Below are 19,935 nucleotides of genomic sequence, written 5' to 3'. Positions count from 1 at the left end.
GTGTGAATGCATCCTAGTTTGTCCCACACAAATTTTGCTAGAGGAGTTAATGCCAAAAATGGAAAACCCTTAAGATAATTTGGCTGATTTAATTTTAAGTAAATTGGAGTAACTTCACAAAAATTGGTCCATTGGTGATGACATTTGGTGCAGACATGATGAGCACAAATAGATATGGACATATTTTACCAGCCCAACTAAACCTTAAAAAGAAGAGTAAAATACCTTTCCCTTTGAATATCTAATACCAAAAAATACCACCTACCAACCAATATCAGCTGTCATTGAAGGACTTGTAACAAAATCTGGGACACCTGGATGTGATGAAATCATGGATGTGGCAAAAAGCGCGAAGGCACAAATAATCAGAATAATCATCAATCAGAATGCAAGTAAAGACAAACTGGTGTCTTGTTTTTAATCCCTAGATTCTGAGCTGCCTGTGGACCTGACTCCGTTCTTAGGGCTGTATTAATATAACACTTACCCAGCCCTTGTTGCAGTGCATGTGAGAATGTTATGGCTTATTAAGAGGGATAGAGAAGAAATACTTTTTGCCCCACCTGTCCTTAACAAGAATCTTTTGCCTCATGGTCTCCTGCCCCCTGGGACAGATTGGGATAGCCACGGGTTAGATGCAATGGTTAGGGACTATGTGACTTTTGAGCTATTTTTCTTCTGGTTTTATTTATTATGGTGGTATAGACAATCCAGTTATCTGTTTCACCATGGCTATGATAGTAAACATAGCTCAACAGAGGCTCTGACAGGCTCTTGTTCATGCTGTTTCCTTGTTAGCAGTTCACAGACAGCGTGCTCTCTTCCACTGTGCTCCCCAGCATGGTGTGGGAGGTGGCTGGACCCAGGGAGTGTCCCTGGGAAGCTATGGATGAATCTGCCTTGCTTTAGGAAGTTGGATCTCTGTTAGTGTGGGTTGGGCTGTTGTGCATGTCCTCCCGGAGAACAGGCTCTGGTGTGTTTTTTAGTGTTACTAACATTGGAATCCAGTGTGCTCAAAAATGTCAGTAGGCCTTTTTCTCCAAGCTGCTTCTGTTGGTGTTAGATGTGAAACATACTGCATCGCCTGCCTTGTTCTGTGGAAGTGGAGATGCCTCAATAGTTGATGCCTGGTCTGAGATGCATTGTGGTCGATTCTGCACTTTTCATCCTGTCTTCTATTGAGTAGTTAGTGTGCTAATATGAGTGGGAATTAGGACTCAAGCCATTTAAAAAAAAATAGTACTAATGCATTAGCCCAAAATAACACTGCTAACATTGCTTTGTAGCCAGTTTATTAAAGCAGTGCTTTAGGATACTGTATTATACGTAGTAGCAATAATTCTATGGCTAAAACATTTGGGTAAACAGCTCAGTGACAGCTTTTTTACCAAACAGAAAGTGCATTTTAGTCCTGAATAGAATAGTCATAAGCAGCCTCTGGTGAAACACATTTGAAATACATGTCAGACCTAATGGACCCATTTCTACTTTCTCTGATAGAAGTCTAGTGAAAGGCAAGTGGAATTTAGCCTATGTTTTAAAAGCCAGTAGCTGCAAGTGAAAAACTTATTGATGTCTAAAAAGCCAAGGTCCTCCTTACTGAATTTTACTGGAAGTTGTGCAGTTAATGCTTGTTAAAAATGTAGTCTTATTTAAGCTGTTGCCATCAGTTTCAGAAGATCTGGATTCAGTTTTCTTCTGTTCCACAGACTTCCTTGGCCAAACACTGTTGAACTTTAGGGGGATTTAGGCCAGTAAAAGGGCATTAATTTTAGAGGATGAGTATTCAATTCTCTCTGAAAATTAGGCCCTTATTTAATTAATTTAATACTTATTCAATTGGGCAGCCAAACTATTGGCAATATCAAGGTGTATACGTTATTTTTGCTATTAAAACCCTAATTGATAATGAAAATACCTATTCTTAAGCCAGTTGAAATTCCAAGATGTAGGAGAACTGGAACATACAGACCTCAAAAGATGTTTTTATGTATTGGAAATAACTTTCTTCTAGTGGGAAAATCTGTTTTTTTCTTCAGTATTGTAGGGTGAAGAGAAATTTGTCATACTTACCTGCAGTTATACACTGAAATTGGCAAAATAGGAGTAAGTTTGCAGGCAATTAAAGTATGTGGAGAATGGCTTTGTAGCACTTCCTAGGCCAATCTGACAGCTTTAGCAGCCCTCTTTTTTTAATAAGCACTTACATCTACTGATGCTATTAAAATTATGAATCATAATGGTTCTTTTGCATTGTATTAGCTGAAACTTGATTGAGCATTGGTAGATAAAATGAAGTGCAGCTGAGTGCTAGAAGGCTGTTAATACTAAAATTAGTGTTTTTAAATTTTATTTTTCCATGAGGTTTGCAAGCAATAGATGAATAAAAGGAGTATAACAAAGACCTTTGCATCTTTGAGCTTCAGGTTTTCCCCATGTTCCCCATAAGTGATACGGAGAGGACAAAGTTGAAACAAACTACATTAGAAACAACGTAGGGAAGCAAAATTTCACAGGAAATTGTATGGTTTTATATCTGCCACTTAATTTTTAACAAATCTGTGAGGTTCAGTGGCTGCGTGCGAGTGTGCCAGTGGTCAGAAAGTAGTGAGAGGAGCCAGAAAATAGCTTCATGAACTATTTCTCCCTCCTACAGAGACTAAATTTGATATCATATGGCATCTAGTGCTTAGGAACAGAAAGGTTAGCTGTGCTGTTTCAAAGCTTAGTCTATCTTGCTATGCTGTCTGCTGCTGCAGCACTTACCTTACTGATAAGCAGAGCAGTACGGCCATGAACTGACTTTGCTGTTGTTGCTGGGGCACTGACCATGAAAAGGGCTACAAATAAAGAGCTCCCATTTCATCCCAGGGGCTGCTGTAGGTGTGGTAGGATTCTTAACAAGTCCTGATTTCTGGACATTGTTAGGCCTCACGGAAGAGGACAGTGCAGCCCAACTGACACACTTTCAAATTTGTGATTTTAGCTGCTTTTGTACATGCTCTTATGCAGAGCAGAAATGCAGGTTCACAGATAAATTTAAAGGCTCTCCTAAAAGCCTGCAGGTTCTGACAGTAGCTTATCAGGGCTGTTTCCCATCCCGTATCTTTCCAGATATTTTGTGATAAAACACTTTTCTCCTGAAGCATTGTATTGACATAACCAAAGAGCTTGTCAGGAAAGATTGCTTCTCAGGTAAGGCACACTGAAGTTTCCTAGATGTTGACTGGTTCCATTTTAGTTGGAATTGGATAAATATAAATAAATTCCACATCCATTTTGGCTATGGCCTTGGAGCTAGCAGGGCTGGCAGTCGTGCTCCAGGATGAAATGTGTATCTACTGCAGCTGGAAGAAGAATTACAGGATACTTAGGAATGTTGCATCTGGTTCCTCATGCCCAAAGGCTGACAGATTAATCCTGTTTTCAGCAACTGTTTACTCTTTCTGTACTGTTCCAAGTGAGGTGTGCACATATGTGTGTGTGTGCATTCAGCAACACCAGGATGAAGTGATGGAAAATACTAGATGTACAAGATCCACTGTCTCCAAGAAAAACCTTGGCTTCATACACATGCTATTTTTTCTACCTAGTTATCTAATCCTTTAATTTCACTTTAAAAGTAATTAACCCTCAAATAGCAATAAATCATTGTTGGCAGCCAGGCTAGAAAACTAGGGAGTATAAAGTTAAGTTCTGCACTTTTTTTTTTGTTTTACTTTTTTTTTTTTCCCCCTCTTTAGCTTCCTTCATCTTTTTCTTCTCTCCCACAAGTATCATCATTGTCCCTTTTACTAAGAAAGTTTCTGTGGCATTTAGATCTGGTCAAATTTTGTGATAGACTGGGATTATCAGAAGTTATTCCCTGATCTCCCTTGAAAATCTCAGTTTCAGGAATTTACTCTAGTTTTCACCCATAAAATGGATGAAAATCAAGCTAATATAGTGAGGGAGAAAAGTGAAAAGTAGCACAGAGTTCCTGGGTGGGCAAAATCAGGATCATTGGTCCCAATGCAGGTGTAGGAAGGGGAAATTCTAACCTGCTGGCTGGTCAGAAGCCAAATGTCTAAACTGTCAGCTTGCAGTCCTTCCCTTTGTAGAAGAGATACCGCAGAAATACTGATTGTTGTGTGAATTGGCATAGGATGCTGGAATATGTGAGCACTACATACGTAACTGCAGTCATTTATGTATGTCCATTTTAATAGCACTGAGGTTCACAGATTTAAAGCACTGTTCTAAAGAACCTGTACCCAATGGAGATTTTTTTTATTATTATTTACCTGCAGTACCTGCCATGTGCCCAGCATTACTCTTTCAGTGAGTCACTGTTTCTGACAAAAGCACATTTAGATGAAGACAATGAAGACTTCTGAGCTTCTCAAGGGCCACTTCCTTCTGAACTATAACCTGTCTTCTCATGCCTCCTACATTAATGTGTTATGTCCTGTCTCTGCAGTGCTCCACGGATCTGCTACCAATCAAGCCAAATCTAGCACTTGGCCATGAGTCTGAGCAAAGCTACTTAAGGCCTCCCTGGCCTTCACCTCCCACTTATCTGGTGGACTTTGTGGAGAGTTGGCAGGGAACCTGTTGATCTCCTGGTTTCAGCATAGTTCTGCCTCAACCCTGCAGCTCATCTGTATGCAGAGGCACAATGGAGGTGGCTTCTTTTTGCCTGAAGGTCACCTGAGTGATGAAAAACTAGAAAGTCCCGATGGTGGTGTTTATCCCCATACAGTTGTTCCTTTTTCCTTTCGTGGAACAAGGTTGTTAAAGTAGCATTTATATTTTTTGCAGATGGAATTGAAAATACAGAAATAAATTACAGAGAACCAGGGTGTCTCCTTTCAGAATAAGTATTTAATGTGAATAAGGGCTGTGCTCATTCAGAGTCACAAGGACTGATACTGAAGTACCATATGTATGTTCATTTTAATGTATAAAATACATGCTTGGACTTAAAAATGCAGAGTGAACAGCATCAAAGGGAAGTGTGCATAAAGTCTGTGTCTGCTGTTCTTATGGGTGATGATAATGTAAAAGTTTATTTTTGTTTCAAACCATTTTAATTTGCCCACCAATCAGACAGGAAACAGGAATCTTATACTTACTCTCCAAAACAAATATTGGAGAAGTGTGTCCTTTCATGTTGTATCCTGACTGTTCACTCCAGCCAGTCTTCAAAGTACATCATCTTTTTTAACTTCCTAGCCCAGATTAAAAAAAAAAATCTAAATAATGATTTTCCTTGTGTTGGAACAACATACAGAATTTGCACAAAAAAAGTCTGATAGTGTGTGCAGTCATGCTAGTTAATGTAAATTAATTGGTGACTGTTACAAGTTACTTGCAACTTACAGGTTATTTTCAAGTTAAAATGGAGACAAAAGGCATGATGAGATGAGTTTGGGTTTTGTAGAGCATTCTAGAACAATTACTTTTTCCTTTAGGCAACATGAGAGAGAGAATAAATCCTGCTCTCATTTTCCTTACATCTCACAACTCTTAAATAACTAGTCAATCTGTCACAGCACTTGGGATGTCCCATGCCTTTGTGACTTGTCAAACGGTGGGGTTCCTTCCCTACTAGCTTGCTTTGAGCTCATTCTATTCCTCCATCTCTTCAACAGCCCATGCTTTTCATAAGCCTCTGCCAATTATCTCTGAACTGTTGTTCACCTGTTTTGAGGGTTTCCTTCTTGCCTGAAGGAAAAATAATTTTAAATAGTTTCCCTGTTCAAAGTTCTATTTGGAATACCTATTAATTGTCCAAAGCACAGTCATTGAGGCTATAATATCTAGTGGTTGCTTTGTAAATGTCCTCAGTCTGGAGAGAGACACATAATTGGAGTCCATAACATGAAGGTATAAATAGACTCTCAAACCATTGCATAACAGTAGAACTGACAGCAATTTAGAAGAGAGGATGCTGCCAGTTTCCCAGTACATCAGCTAATGCATTTGGTGAACTTGGATGGTCTTTGTCTGCCTATTTTATTTTTTTTTTTTTCATTTCTGAATTGGAAATGGTAGTTTTTGCCAGCTGACATTCATGGTGGAAAAACTTGGTATATGTAAAATACTTTCCTATTTACAAGTTAAAATGCTTAGGAGACAAATGTATTTACATTATTAACAAGAAAAATCTTGTTCATTTTACGTTAAAAGGAGATCTTAGTGTGTTTAAAAGGGCGCAGGCATATTACGTTAAAAGAGTAGTTACAGACTTAGTTCACAGCAGACTGTTAAGGATGAAAGTTATAATTATTTCTATGTCTAGGTCTCCCATCGTATGCTTCTGTTTTGATAAGAACTGTAATACAATCTGTTCTCTTTCATTCTTTGGTTTATGCAGGCACAGGCTTGCTACAGGAAGTGGTGTATCTAGTGAGTCAGGGAGCTGATCCAGATGAGATTGGACTAATGAATATAGATGAACAGCTTCCAGTCCTAGAGTACCCTCAACCTGGTCTGGACATCATCAAGGTACAAATTATTGCAAATAAAATCTTTCAGCATTTGGATGTCTTTTTCCTCAGTTTCATACTTATAATTTCATTTCTTCCCGTGTCCTTGTCCTTTTCATCACTGGACTTGCTCAGCTTGTTGGAATGATTCAAAGTATTATTATGTTATTTCAAAATGGCTTTTATTAAGTTTTCTTATACTCTAATACTTTAGGAGATACTTCTTCCTGTCCTTAATATCTTGGCAGTGGATTTCCTGAATAAAAGTTCCAGGCTTCCCTTGCTTATTTAAACAAAATGCTGCTCAAATGAGACAAATCTGCTTTGATCCCTTCCCTGAATTTGCAAAAGAGGAACATAGATCTATGGATCTGTAGACCTTCTACTCTGAATTTACACATCTAAATCCTTAGAGTCCCAGGATCTGTGGATCTACAGATTTATTCTGCAATAAATTACTTCCAATATAGGCATATCTTGGAATTATTAGGCAAAATACTGGGCTCCTTCCTGGAATAGCTATGGTGCTTGCTGGATTGAGCTGGCTAAAGCTGACACAGGTAGATTTAAGCTGCTTCTGGACACTAACAACTGCAAAATCAGCCTACTACAGGCTGAGAGTGTTTAGGGGTCAAGTTACTTTTTTTTCCTCATCTGTGTGATGCCTAGTCCAATGAGACCTCAGTGCCACCTTGATGCAAATCAGTGGTGGAAATAATGAAAGGCTTAGTTTGAGATTACACACTGTTCTTTATACTATATACTGGCAACTTGGATAATAGCAATATGGGTTTACAGAAACTACTGGAAGAATATTTGCGTCAGAAGATGATTTTGTCTCAAATTATAGAAAAGTACTCTGTCTGATAGATGTTCACACTCGGATAAGTCTTTGGGTTGTCTTGGCCTAATTCTGAGGATAAAATAAGTTGCAAAAGTAAAATTTGGAAGTGAAGAAGTTAGGGGTAGACTTTTCAGAGCTAATATTTTCCAAGGAATTTTAGTCAGAGCATCACTGGGAACAATCAGTTCAATACTAAGAATCAGTAACTATTACTTTTTTCTTGAGAAGGTGCTACAAATGGAAGCACTTTGAAAATGAAAGAGGAGAAAAAAACCAACCAACCAACAAAACCCAACATATCATCCAGCCCTTTGATATTTAAAAACAAATGTAACTTCCCTGACCTAATTTCTAGTCCTAGACCTCTATATATTGAAGAAGTGCATTTGTGAATGAGACTCAGTACAGTGAAGGACTTTCAAGTATGACAGTTTGTGACAGTTAAGGTTGTGCCAAAAATTAATGGACAATAAGAAATGTTTCTGTTTGCTTTATTTTAGGAACTGACATCTCCTCGCCTTATAAAAAGCCACCTACCATATCGGTTTTTGCCTTCAGACCTCCATAATGGCAATTCAAAGGTAAAAATAGAATGAAATCATGTTTGTTTAAGTATATTGGCAGCAGTTGTTGAAGTGTTTTGGGAAATGGGGGGTAAAGCTTTCAATAAGATGATTTTTTTTTTTCCTTTCCCCTCATAGGTAATTTACATGGCTCGCAACCCCAAAGACTTGGTGGTATCTTACTACCAGTTTCACCGCTCTCTACGGACCATGAGCTACAGGGGAACGTTTCAGGAGTTCTGCAGAAGGTTTATGAATGACAAGTGTAAGGAGCTGTTCTCTCTGCACATGCTGTTACACATTTATTTTCATCTCTGCATTCCTTCTGCAAGTACAGAAATGAACTGGATAAAGGTGCATTTGCTTTGCATATACAGCAAGGAGGTTGCTACATATACAGTGCTGCATGGACTTAGATTTGTCCATGCAAACTGTGGCCATGCCTTGTAAATAATTGCCTTACAATATTTGACCTCATGGGCTCAGCAGTGTCCCATTGAGCTCAGGCAAAACTCTGGTCTACTATATTAAAATCCAGTTTGCAAGGTACCAGGTACCTTATGAAAAGTGGTGAATGTTCCCAGCACCATTTGATTTCAGCTCTAGCTCACTGCATAGCTACTTCTCAGGAGTCTTTCTGTTCCTCACAGGTTTTTTCCTGGGAATACCTTTAATATTTCTGTTTCATCAAAAAACTCAAGTTTTGTCCCTAGCAAGATAACAGTTAATGCTCAAAATTCTCTAGTTTGTGTGAGATTGGTCTGGTGTATGTCAGTAGGTTCAAGTGAGCCCCTCTAAGAAAGCAGTTGCAGGCTCCTACTGTCTGAAAAATACACCACTATGATGAGAATACAATAAATTGCTTTACAACAACTCACTGCTGCTCACCTGGTAACTCCTTTGAGCAAGTGTGTCTCCATGAAACACACAGCACGTTCCTGCTCAGGCTGCACTGCCTTGAGTAGTTCCATTGCACTAACCCAGTAAACGTGCAAGGAGGAAAAGTCCTGGGTTCTCACATAACTGGCTTCCACTGGGCTTTTTTGCCAATGGCTTCCCACGCTTTCTAGCTAGGAAGAGAAAATTTTTTACTGCCTTCTATTTCTCTACAAAATCTTCTCTATGATAGTTTGAAGTGTCACAAGGAATTCAACAGGTACCTTGTGCTCTGAGAGCTGGATCTTCACTAGAGCCAATACAGCAAACTCTCCTTCAACCTGGAATTTGGAGGATTTGATGCTAAAGTTGCTGTTATAATACTAAAGGGAAGAATAAAGTAAGACAACCAGTGAAGATTATTTCATATGCCTTATAAACCCTTGCTATTTTCTCCTGCAAGTTTGTGCAGGAAGGGTAAATGTTCTCCTTCCATTCCAGCCCAGCTTCAGCTTTTCCTTTTACATTCACTGAGAATGGGATATTTGTCTGTAGCCCATGATCAAGAGCTTCTAAGCTGGAGACATATAAAAGACACATTAGAAAGCCTTCTAAGATAGGAGGAACATTTTGTACTCTTTTTAATATAAGTATACCAAGAGATATTTATATCTTCATAATATAGCAGCTAACTCATTGATAGGTGTGGTAACAGCCTCCCGGAGTCAGCAAAACCTCACAGCATGTTTTGTGTCCATAATTGTGCAAATGGAGAGTTTTGTAATAACCTAAATGTAGCATTTATGGAAATGTTTGCATCACATGGAAGAAATGCAGCAGCAAAAAAACCTTCATAAAATGGCAAAGTAGTGCTACAGGGAGAAGCACTGAGCCCAAATGACACAGTCCCACTCTTTTACCCCACCCTATACCTGGCTGTCTTGAAAGAAATTCAGTGCATGTCAGCTAAATTGTTTGAGAGCGTACAGTTGGGTAGGAATTAGTCTTGAATGTGCTAATTCTTTGGCATTATCCTCTAGAGTTTAAGGGAGTTTCTTACATAAAATATCTGTAAATTCACCTAACATAACCTTAACGAATTTTTGCCCTGTAACATTAAGAGCAGCTAGAAACACTTTTTGCTTGACTGGTGTGTTAGTTTCATGTGTGAATTTCTTTAGGGCTGTATGGAATTGGAATAACAAAAATTAATTTTTTCCAATGCCTTTATAAAAATTGAAAATTAGTCAGCTGATTAAAATTATTTTCCTATGAAACTGGCCTCTTTTTCCATTTAAAATGTTCCAGTTACCAAAATGAAGCAATTCTTTTTCAAGGGGAAAAGGTGGCTTCAAAATACAAAATGAAGAAGTTTAATATTTTTCTATAGTTGCTTTGCTGAAAAGATAAAATTGACCAAAAAACTATTGGGAAAGAATATAAAAAACTCTTCACCATATTTGCTTAACTTCTGCCTTAATTGTCTGAAGTAATCTGGGGAAACTTAAACACTGGTAAGAAAAAAAAAAAAAGCAGAATATATTTCTCTGTAGGTTGCATTTCTGGCAATATTGGCAGCAAAAGACATCCTCTAGATAATAAATACCACTGTCTGAAGCTCCTCTAGACACACATGAATTGTTTGAAATCAGTGCTAATGTGGACTTTTATCAAAGAAGTGACAAAAGAGGAAAGTTTTGGGGTGAGGGTTAAGGCTTCCAGCAAGCACTGCCGCAGCAGTGCTGGGACCTCATGCCCTCCCAGCTTGGCGTCCCAGCATCTCTCCAGGTCCTAAAACCCCCCACAGCAACTGTGGGGAACTGAAGCTTGTGCTGCTGGTGATGTGCAGGAGATAGGAGGTGTAAGCTTTTCATCATTGGCAACCCTGCAAGCTGGGCCTGCTTGCAACTTGAAATGTACAGGGAGTTCCCCATGACATCACTCTTAAACTTTCAGGAGCACTCAACCCATGGGCATCTGGTGGTAGTCTGGATTTATTGTGTATCTGAGATAACTGATAACAGTATAACTGAAACTATGTTCTGGTGCATCTACAGAAGTTGCACCAGTGTGTTCAGAAAATAACAATAGAAACGAATAGGTCTTAGACTTGAGCTGGTGATGGGGACACACAAAAGTTGTAGTGATAAAGAAAATATTCTGTCAGTACATCCTAAGTTTTTGGGAATGACCATGAAGCATTTTTGTAAGTCTTTTTTTTCAATATTTGTTTAAGAAAGGACAAGGGTTGTTAGCAATTTTCATCCATAATAGAGGATACAATATGGAATTTTCCACTAATGCTGTATTTAGCTAATAAGTGAAGGAAGCTGCAGTGTGATGTTAATTGCAAGAATTCACGCAAGTTAGAGCCACAGAAAATTTGTTCTCTGCAAAGCTATCTTTGTGAATTTTTTTTGGGCTCAATTTCCATTCAATAGGCAACTGTTACTAATACTGGGCTCAAAGAGGTCCATCATGAACTATAGTGGTGTTTTCCATTGAACATTTTGTCTTTATGGTAAGTTAGTTCTTTTGAAAGTTCCAGACTGATAGAAAAACTTGTTTTGTTTGTTCGTTTTTTAATTCCTTGCTGTGCGTGGCAATGGGTCAAAAACAGACACGATTCTCCTGGGGCTATGACCCACTCCACTTAATTTATTTTTCTTGGGGTTTTTTTGGTGTTTTTTTTTTTTTTTTGAAGAGGGATTAATAAGAAAGTGTTAACTTTTCTCATGCCAATCGTAATGTCTTTGTAGTAGGATATGGTTCCTGGTTTGAACATGTGCAAGAGTTTTGGGAACATCACATGGATGCCAATGTACTTTTTCTCAAGTATGAAGATATGCATAAGGTAAGTTAGATGTAGCAAAAAGGTATTTTCCATTTAGCATAATAATGTTTAAAATGCATAAAGTACAAGCATTGCTTTTTATGTCCAAAGTTGGGCTCCTTAATGTCATTTTTAAACCACTGGCATTCACTGTCTTCCACAGACATCAGCAGTTTCATAAGCTTAGTGCTTTATGCAGGAATCTGTTTGCATCCATAGGCAGTAAAATACTCCTAGAGAAGGCAGAGATGTGTAAATGTTCAGTGCTTGCTGCACTTAGTCCTGGGCATTAATTTAAAAGAAATGTCTTACTGTGTATGCTGGATCAATGAGAAAGAAGTGTATTGTCAGTGTTTTGTCCCATATATTTGGTATTTATTCTGATAACTTGTTTGTTCTTTCTGTCTTCTGTGAAACCATGTTGAAAATAATTAGTGATGATTGTGTAGCATAAGGTGGACATAATCATTGAGTCCTTACAGTACACTGGCTAATAAATCCACTTTCTTTTTAATCATAAATGTAGTGGAAATACTACATAGAACATTGTTTCCCATCTCCTATTGCAGTAATATATTTTTGAGAATTAATGAAAATACTTCAAAATGTTTAGGTGACTGGAAAATTAATGCAAATGTAGGAAGAACCTAGCTCCTATTTCTAAACCTACAAAAAAGCAAAATCAGGGTGGAACTCAGTATAGCATAGTAAATTGTAACGTTACCTTTACTGATCCTTCTGATGGAGTGGGATGCTAAAAGAAGATGTAATACAGTCAGAATAATTTTTAAACTTTAGTAGAAATTATTTCAAACCCATGATTTTGAGTACTGATATATTCCTAACTGTGCTCACTGATGGATGCTGCTGAAAATTGGTGGCATCGCTGTATCTTTCTGCTCCCTGATAAATATCACTATTTTATCCTTGAGCTCCAGAAGTTTTACTCATACTGAGGAACCCTGGAGTTCTGGATATAGAAAGTAATGAATAATTATTCTTAGAAGCCACTTCTCTAGATCTTTTCCATCTATGTGAATGTAGTCCCAGAATCTAACAGTGAAGGAAGGGCTGTTTTAACATTTGTAGTAGTTTCTTTTGCCAAGGTTAAAAGCTAAGTAACAAATTCCTCCAAAACACACTGGTATTCCAAAGTGGTCACTTAAGGGTGTGGTAGTGTTTGAAGTGGGAAGCATCACACTTTACAGATATCCATTCTAATATTTGAAGAGGCAAGCTTATATGAGTGTGTTCTCTGCCAACCTGTCTTACCCTCATTACTTGAAATGTGTTTATTTTCATCAAATTGGAAGGTGACAGAGTTTTAAAAGACAGTGGAGTTTCTGCAACTTCTGCACTTGTAATTTTCACTCTTGTTGATACAACTAATTTTGAAATATTAAGACTAATTTTACAAGGTCATTTAAAAGAAACTCTTTTTAAATACTCTCTTGCAGGACCTGGCAACAATGGTTGAGCAACTGGTGAGGTTCTTAGGAGTTTCTTACGACAAAGCACAGTTGGAATCCATGGTGGAACACTGCCATCAACTCATTGATCAGTGCTGTAATGCAGAAGCACTTCCTGTTGGCAGGGGTATGTTTAAAACCCACAGTAAAACTCTTACAGAAATTGCAAGAAGCAGCTGACGATTTAAATAACCTCCAGGGCATGTTAGGATGTTGGCAAAATATTGCCCTGTAAATGATGGGAGGTAACTGACTCTTGGTGCAATTTGGGGGTTCCTTTGTTTTGAAATCAAGTTAGGTAGAAGTGACTAAAAAGGATGGGAACGTCCAAGATCCACAGTGTGTATTGAACCCCGTGCAAACCATACTGTTAGCTTACTCCAATAGATTGAGCTATTAATGCTGAGAATACACTGCTCCTTCTGACTTTTGCCTTGTCAAAGCCCACAATTTCATAGAGTTTATCCTGGCCTAAGCCTGTTTTTTTTTTTGTTTTGTTTTGTTAAGTATATCAGATTTTCTAGAATAGCAGATAATTCTAATTTGAAGGCATGAAATGACAAGGACCTGTAGCTTTCCTTACGAGGTTTTTGTTTTCATTGCCTACCTCAGCTGTTGAAAATGTGTTTGGCTTCTAGATCTTTATTCTGGTGACACCTTTCTCTGGGAACCTGAAGTGCCCTTTGATCTGTTGCTACATCTGTCCTTTGACAATGTCAACAATTCAAGTCCTTTCTCAGTTGTCTTTTTGATAAGCATAATAGAGTGAACTCAGTAAGTCTCCCTCAAATTATTTTCTGTAGGCTGCTTTACAGCACTTTGTCTCTCTTTAAAAACAATCAAGATGGACAATTCCTATGTCACCCTCACAAATGCCTTATTCAGACATAAAATCATTTTATCCACTAATTTAATCCTGTTTGAATTGGAACTTTCCCTCTCACTTGTTTGTCCATCCATAGTCATGTTAGCACTTTTTGATACAGCATCACACACGAAGCATGTGTTTATTATAACCACAAAGTTGTTTCAGAGAAATTGGTTTAGAGGGCATTGTCCCTTACTGAGGAAACATGAACTGACTACTTTGTTCTTAGGTTTGTGTGAAGGAGCCCTTTCCATAATACCTTTCTCAGCCAACCTTCATGTGATCTGCTGATTCTACCAGCTGTAATTTTTAGAATTATTTTCAAATCTCTGATAAAAGTATCAATATTGTCAGTCCTGGGCTATTAATTCTGAGTTAGCCAGTTGTTTGTTCGTTTATCATTAATTTTGTTGACTTTCAATAGTTCTATTAAAAAATACTAAAATCCCATACCTTACAAAAATCTATTGTATCTTTGCATTGACCTTTAATCAGTCTTAACTAATCTTACCAAACTTCAGCCAGGTTTGTTCGAGAGCAAGTTTTCATTCCCATGAAAGCAGGTTCACTGGTATTCTGTACTACCTTTGTGTGTGTCCTGGCAGAGCCCTATGCCAGATTTCCATTACCCAGCTCAGCCTATCATCAGAGTAATTGACCCAGGATAAACATCTCCTGTTTGTATGTTGGCACAAACATTTCACAATATCATACTTGGAAAAAAAGCCATTGCTCACACCTCATTGCTTTTATCTGTGACTTTGTACATATGGTATGGAAAGGCTGTTGGTTCATTCTATAGGGGCTATGCACTCCAGTTATTACAGTAGGACCTGGAAACTAGATTCCTGTGGCCAGTTCTCTGTCAAAACTGTGATATGGCACCACATTTTGCCCCAGTTCACTTATGGTAATTATGAGTTCTTGAAATAAATCTCAAGTTTGCTAGTATGAGGTAAAATTCCAGTGAAGACAAAAAAGTTTCCCGATAGTTTCTGGTAGAGTCTCCACTGAATGGTGTATTTTCCTGCTTTCAGTTGTCTTGTTTTCAGTTCCCATCCTACCCTGCCCTTACTACTTCCAACTGAAAATTCATCACCAACACACAGCTTGTATCTTACATGAAAACAACAGACCATCTCATTGGCAGTAGGATTTTACAGCATGTTGCCTAACTGATTACCAATCCACTTCTCTGCTATGAAGACAAAATCATAAAATAATGAGTCTGGAAAGACATCCTGAGGGCCTTGGATGAAGTGTTCTATGTCAGTGCAAGGTCTTATAAACAACAGAGCTGTGGTCTTCTCTGTTGACTTGCATGTAACACAAAAATCAAGTTTTGTTCCCAGTGTCCATGGTCGGGGGACATCTGCTGCTCCACAGCAGCAGCACTGCTGTGTGCCATGCACAGCCCACATCTCCCCTCTTTGTCCAGGGGAAGCCAGAAAGGTTAGGTGGTAAAATAAAAGAGAGCAGAGCTGCTGGTTGGACCTTCCACAGGAAAAAAGGTCAACTGTTGTCTCCACCGGCCAGTTCATCTCCATCCAGATCAACAGGGTGATGCCCACTTTGGCTGCATGGTGCTTAGTGTTCGTTGTTCTGTAGTGGAGCTTGCAAACCCCCAGGCAAGGGTAGAGCCTCCTCTTTTTACTGTCTTACAGATCTTTCAAAAAGAAGCCTCCATTTTGTAATAGAGAAGAAAGGGAGCTACAGTAGTTAATGTAATATTTTGTCATTTGTTCACTGTGTGCTTTTTATTAAAAATATCCTTTTTTTGAATGTATTTTGTTTGCTGTCTCTGGCTCTTACAGTATTTTGTTACTTCAGAATGCAGCTTCATTAACAGTGCTTTGTTCCTTCTCTGTTTGTTTCTTTGACAAAGAGTGGTGGCAATAATGTGAATGTTTACTGTAATTTGTTTCAAATATTTTTTAATTTGTCATTAGTTACATTTACTTTATTATTTTGCTTTATTTTAGTTCTTCATTTTTTTTCTTTTAGCACATTGATCTTTACTCTGAAGATAACCCTGAGCTGCTGTGAAAGCAGAACAATGATTAGATATGTTACTTATATTTGACTCTTATCACATCATAATTTACACAGTTGCATGATTCAAATCATAAACCAGGTGGGTGACTTTTTGACAAGCTATCAATTCATATGGTAAAAAAAAGTAATAAAGTGTTACAAATAATCCACTGCATATGTCCTTGATAAAACTTGTCATTTGTCCATACATATTTTTGGGGAGATTCAGAAATAAAAGGCTTATATTTCCCAAGCAGAGGAAAAAAACTGTTTTATGATCATTATTGAAAGGGAAATACAGTTTATGCAATTATAGTTGCCAGAACAAAACTGAGATCAGTATCCAATGTTTATGATTGCAAGTATTTCCTTAATGTTTTTTTTTATACAGGAGAAATTTGATTAAAACAATAAATCATGCATTTTCACTCACTTTCATGTTCCTTTGATCTTTGGATCCTGAAAAAAAACCAACAGAACACTGTCATACCTTCAGGAGTTGTAGGAAAATCCTGATTTGATAAAACAGTCCTTGCCACACATACCATCATGTTAGCATGTAATTTGTAGATGTTTCAGACAGATTTGTCTTTGGACTCAATTGCAGAGTTGCTGCATAAAAGCTATGGTAATTAAATTAAATGGGTATTCTTCTTATGCATCAAATGCATAATTAAGCTCCCTGCATGTAGTTTTGTTCTTGCTGTTATGATTAAACTCTCTGGTAGCACAGTCCCAATTCTCCCTTCATTTATTCCAGTTGAACAAGCCTGGATTTTGATCTTTATTTATATCCAATGTAAATAAGAAGAGAATTGGGCCTCTCAGTCTGGTTACTCCATGGGTTGAACTTTTGGTTACACATAAAATAATAGGAAATAGTAATGGTAATACAACATCTCAATAATCAGTTTTGTACTCTGTATTCCATGTACCTTTTTGCATAGTTCTCTAACCAGTGTATGCTGAAGGCACGGTGATTTTGAATGGTATTATTGTTAGCTGTTGGAATTATTAAACAGCCATAGTTTGCACTGAAACCAGAAATCCACTTTTAAGTGAATACCCAAACCAAAATCTGTGTTCATTTCTGACTAAAGCTAGAACAAAATCTCACAAAAATCTGAATTCTTCCTGTATAATACTCTGCTGGTGGAGATGACAAGGTGTATGGTACTGTTTTTTTAAGGCTTAGCAGGGGGATTGGGTAGGCAAGGAACAGCCTTAGGTCTCATTGAATTTTCAAGAAAAACTAAGACTGATGAACATCTCACAGATGACACTTGGTGCCCTGCAGCAGTACACTGTAGATATTTGGTGTCCTGTTATGTCTGTACTCTGACTGGTGTTTCTTCTCTTTATTTCAGGACGAGTTGGGCTATGGAAAGACATCTTCACTGTTTCAATGAATGAGAAATTTGATTTAGTTTACAAACAGAAGATGGGAAAATGTGACCTCACATTTGATTTTTATTTATAAAAAATGCATGCATATGATATCCAAATAAGCTAGAAGTGCTTTATGCATTCATTTATTACCTGCTGGACAAACTACTGTAGCTATTATGTGTAACAAGAGTTAAAGAAAAACAATCTTAAGTAAATCGTATCAGATACAATTATCTTTGATCCTAAACAGCTGTTTATCTTCTAGTATTTAATCTTTTGTCCACATGCAAGAATTCACTAGACAGTACTAGAATATTCAGCTGTTTTGGACTGTATTATATACGTATAAGGTATGTATCATATATGCAACTAGAATGTACACCTTTTCAGCCCCACATGGATTATTTAATGTGTTTTATAAAAGCTTTTCACTAGAATCTAAGTAAATGTCCATAAACCAAAAAAAAAAATATTTCAGAGGGAAACAAGTAACAGGCCAAAACTGTATGCTAGAATGATCTCAGGGGTTAATCATCACATTTATTTTTATAGCAGGTATATCAAATATAAATAAATCCCATTCCAAAATAGTCACTGATCAAAGTGGGGTTCACATTAGGTTCTGCACACCCATACCTGTATAATTTGAGTAGGTTCTGTGCACTGGCATACTCTGTGAGACAGGCCTTGTTGTGGAATGCAGCTGTGGTTGTCACTCTAATCCCCAAATCCACCCAGGCTTTCATGGATGACAGTACACAGCTGTCTTCCTGACAGGTGAAGGTCAGCTCCATGCTGAAGGTCAGCAAACAGAAGCTTTTTAAGCCCCCGACTCTAATTCAGTCCCTCAAAATGGGGCTTAAAAGCAAGGTATCTGCTGCAGGGTCCTTCTGAAAGAATCAGTCTCTGACCCATATCACTTTTCTGTGTAGATGTGAATTTCACCCATTAGATTCAGTAAGAGACGAAAAGGTGCTGGATATCCTCTAGTTGCACTGAAAGTTAAGGGCACTCAGCACTGTTTATGGTTTGTGCTACTGGACTCTTGTTAGGCCTAAGTGGAAGATGAACATTGATGCCAGTGTAAGCAGGCAGAGGAAACTGCAGCGCTGAAGGAAGAGAGTTTAAAACTATGCCACCAGGTGGGAGTATTACACAAATATTCATGCAGAATACGGTTTCAGTAATTGTTAGCCATGCCTGGTCTGGATTGTAATCTGGTTTCAAGTTTATTTCTGTATCTTTTTTTGTTCTCTATGACAGGCACAAATGGCCTGAAGCAGGCTACTGTCACTATAAAACTCTCCTGAATTATTTTAATGTTCCTCTAGGTAGTGACATCTATGCTTTTTAGGCTCTCAACTGCAGGAGGCCCATTTTTGCTAGTCAAATATTCAGGCTCACCAAAAGCTGTGAGGAAGGACTAGCAGAGTTTTAGTGTTTCAGTTCTGTTGGGAAACTAACTGTCAGTTGAGCAACTGGCAAGCGGTGTAGCATGATGTGGCTTGACAGCACTTTTCCTTGTATATTTGTGAGTGAAAATGCTTTGAGTGAAATTTTATTTCTATTTTTATATTTTTAGTACTGTATAAATATTAAGCACTACACATTATACTTCTGTGCTTGCTTGCTTATTGAATAAAAGATGTGTTCCATGCATTGTGGTTTTCTTATTTTCTAGACCTACTCAGGTCTGGTAGTCTTTGTACAAGCCACAGATCCTCTATTTACCCACACCTCCCAGCTTAAGAACAACAGATGGTACCAACTCAAACAACATTCTGACCCCATGAGCTGTCTCTGATAGCAGCCCGAAGGAAGTGCCTGTGTGAGAGCACAGGAGAGCATCCCCTGGCAATGAGTTCTTCAGCAAAATACATTCTGTATGAAAAAGGACTCACTTGGAGGCTGCCACCAGAGTATAATTTGGTGTTCCTTTGTTCTTGCAGTATGGCAGATGATACACGGTCACTGTTCAATCCATGCAAGATTTTATACACTTGTGCCTCTCGGGCGACTCCATACTGAGGAGTCCTACTAGTCTCCCTCATACAGGAGACCAAAACCCACAAACTACAACAAGATGCAAGAAGACAGGACTAGAATTCCTTCTTGCTATAGAGGAAGACAAAATCTCCCTACTGTTCCTGCAGATTAGATTTAGAAGAAAATGTCATTAGTTCCAACAATCTACTTAAATCACTTAATCCTGAGGCTGTATGAGCAATACATCCTTATCTGCTGCCTAAAAGCCAATTGCATTTCTGAAGACACCAGAGAACCCTACTCTTGCTCCCAGGCACAGCCTGTCTCATTTGCTACAGCAGATGACCACCCTGCTGCCCTGAAAGCTAAAAGTGTTCTGGGGCCACATTTTTGACAGCCAGGTATGCACACATGGCTCTCTGCCAAAAAGCCTGTGCAGAGGGGCACCAGCTAATGGGGTTGGAGGGGAAACAGCTAGTTCGGGCCAAAAAAAATTTCCTTACTGTGGAATATACTAGCCTCTGTGACAATCAGTTGTGCACCTACTGATAGGCTGGTGCTCCTGCTTCTAGACAGCAAAGCTGCTGTGTGCTAGGAATCTGC

General features: G+C 38.3%; 1 protein-coding gene across 2 annotated transcripts in view; it reads left to right on the top strand.

Moving 5' to 3' along the window:
• SULT4A1 (sulfotransferase family 4A member 1) overlaps positions 1-19,005 on the top strand; it is a 30,534-nt gene extending 11,529 nt beyond the window's left edge. The window contains exons 2-7 of one of the 2 annotated variants that reach the window (XM_051636718.1): positions 6,359-6,489; positions 7,815-7,895; positions 8,016-8,142; positions 11,513-11,607; positions 13,044-13,182; positions 17,325-19,005. In XM_051636718.1, the coding sequence (XP_051492678.1) occupies positions 6,359-6,489; positions 7,815-7,895; positions 8,016-8,142; positions 11,513-11,607; positions 13,044-13,182; positions 17,325-17,437 (686 nt within the window). In that variant the 3' untranslated portion in view covers positions 17,438-19,005. Of the gene's footprint in view, positions 1-6,358; positions 6,490-7,814; positions 7,896-8,015; positions 8,143-11,512; positions 11,608-13,043; positions 13,183-15,927; positions 16,058-17,324 lie in introns of those variants that run through there. The other variant, XM_051636728.1, reaches the window with a different exon arrangement.
• Positions 19,006-19,935: the final 930 nt, after the last annotated feature.

This window comes from Apus apus, chromosome 1, assembly GCF_020740795.1.
Source record: "Apus apus isolate bApuApu2 chromosome 1, bApuApu2.pri.cur, whole genome shotgun sequence".
NCBI lineage: Eukaryota > Metazoa > Chordata > Aves > Apodiformes > Apodidae > Apus > Apus apus.
The sequence above is the reverse complement of the archived record's forward strand: the minus strand, read 5'-3'. Positions and strand labels throughout refer to the sequence as shown.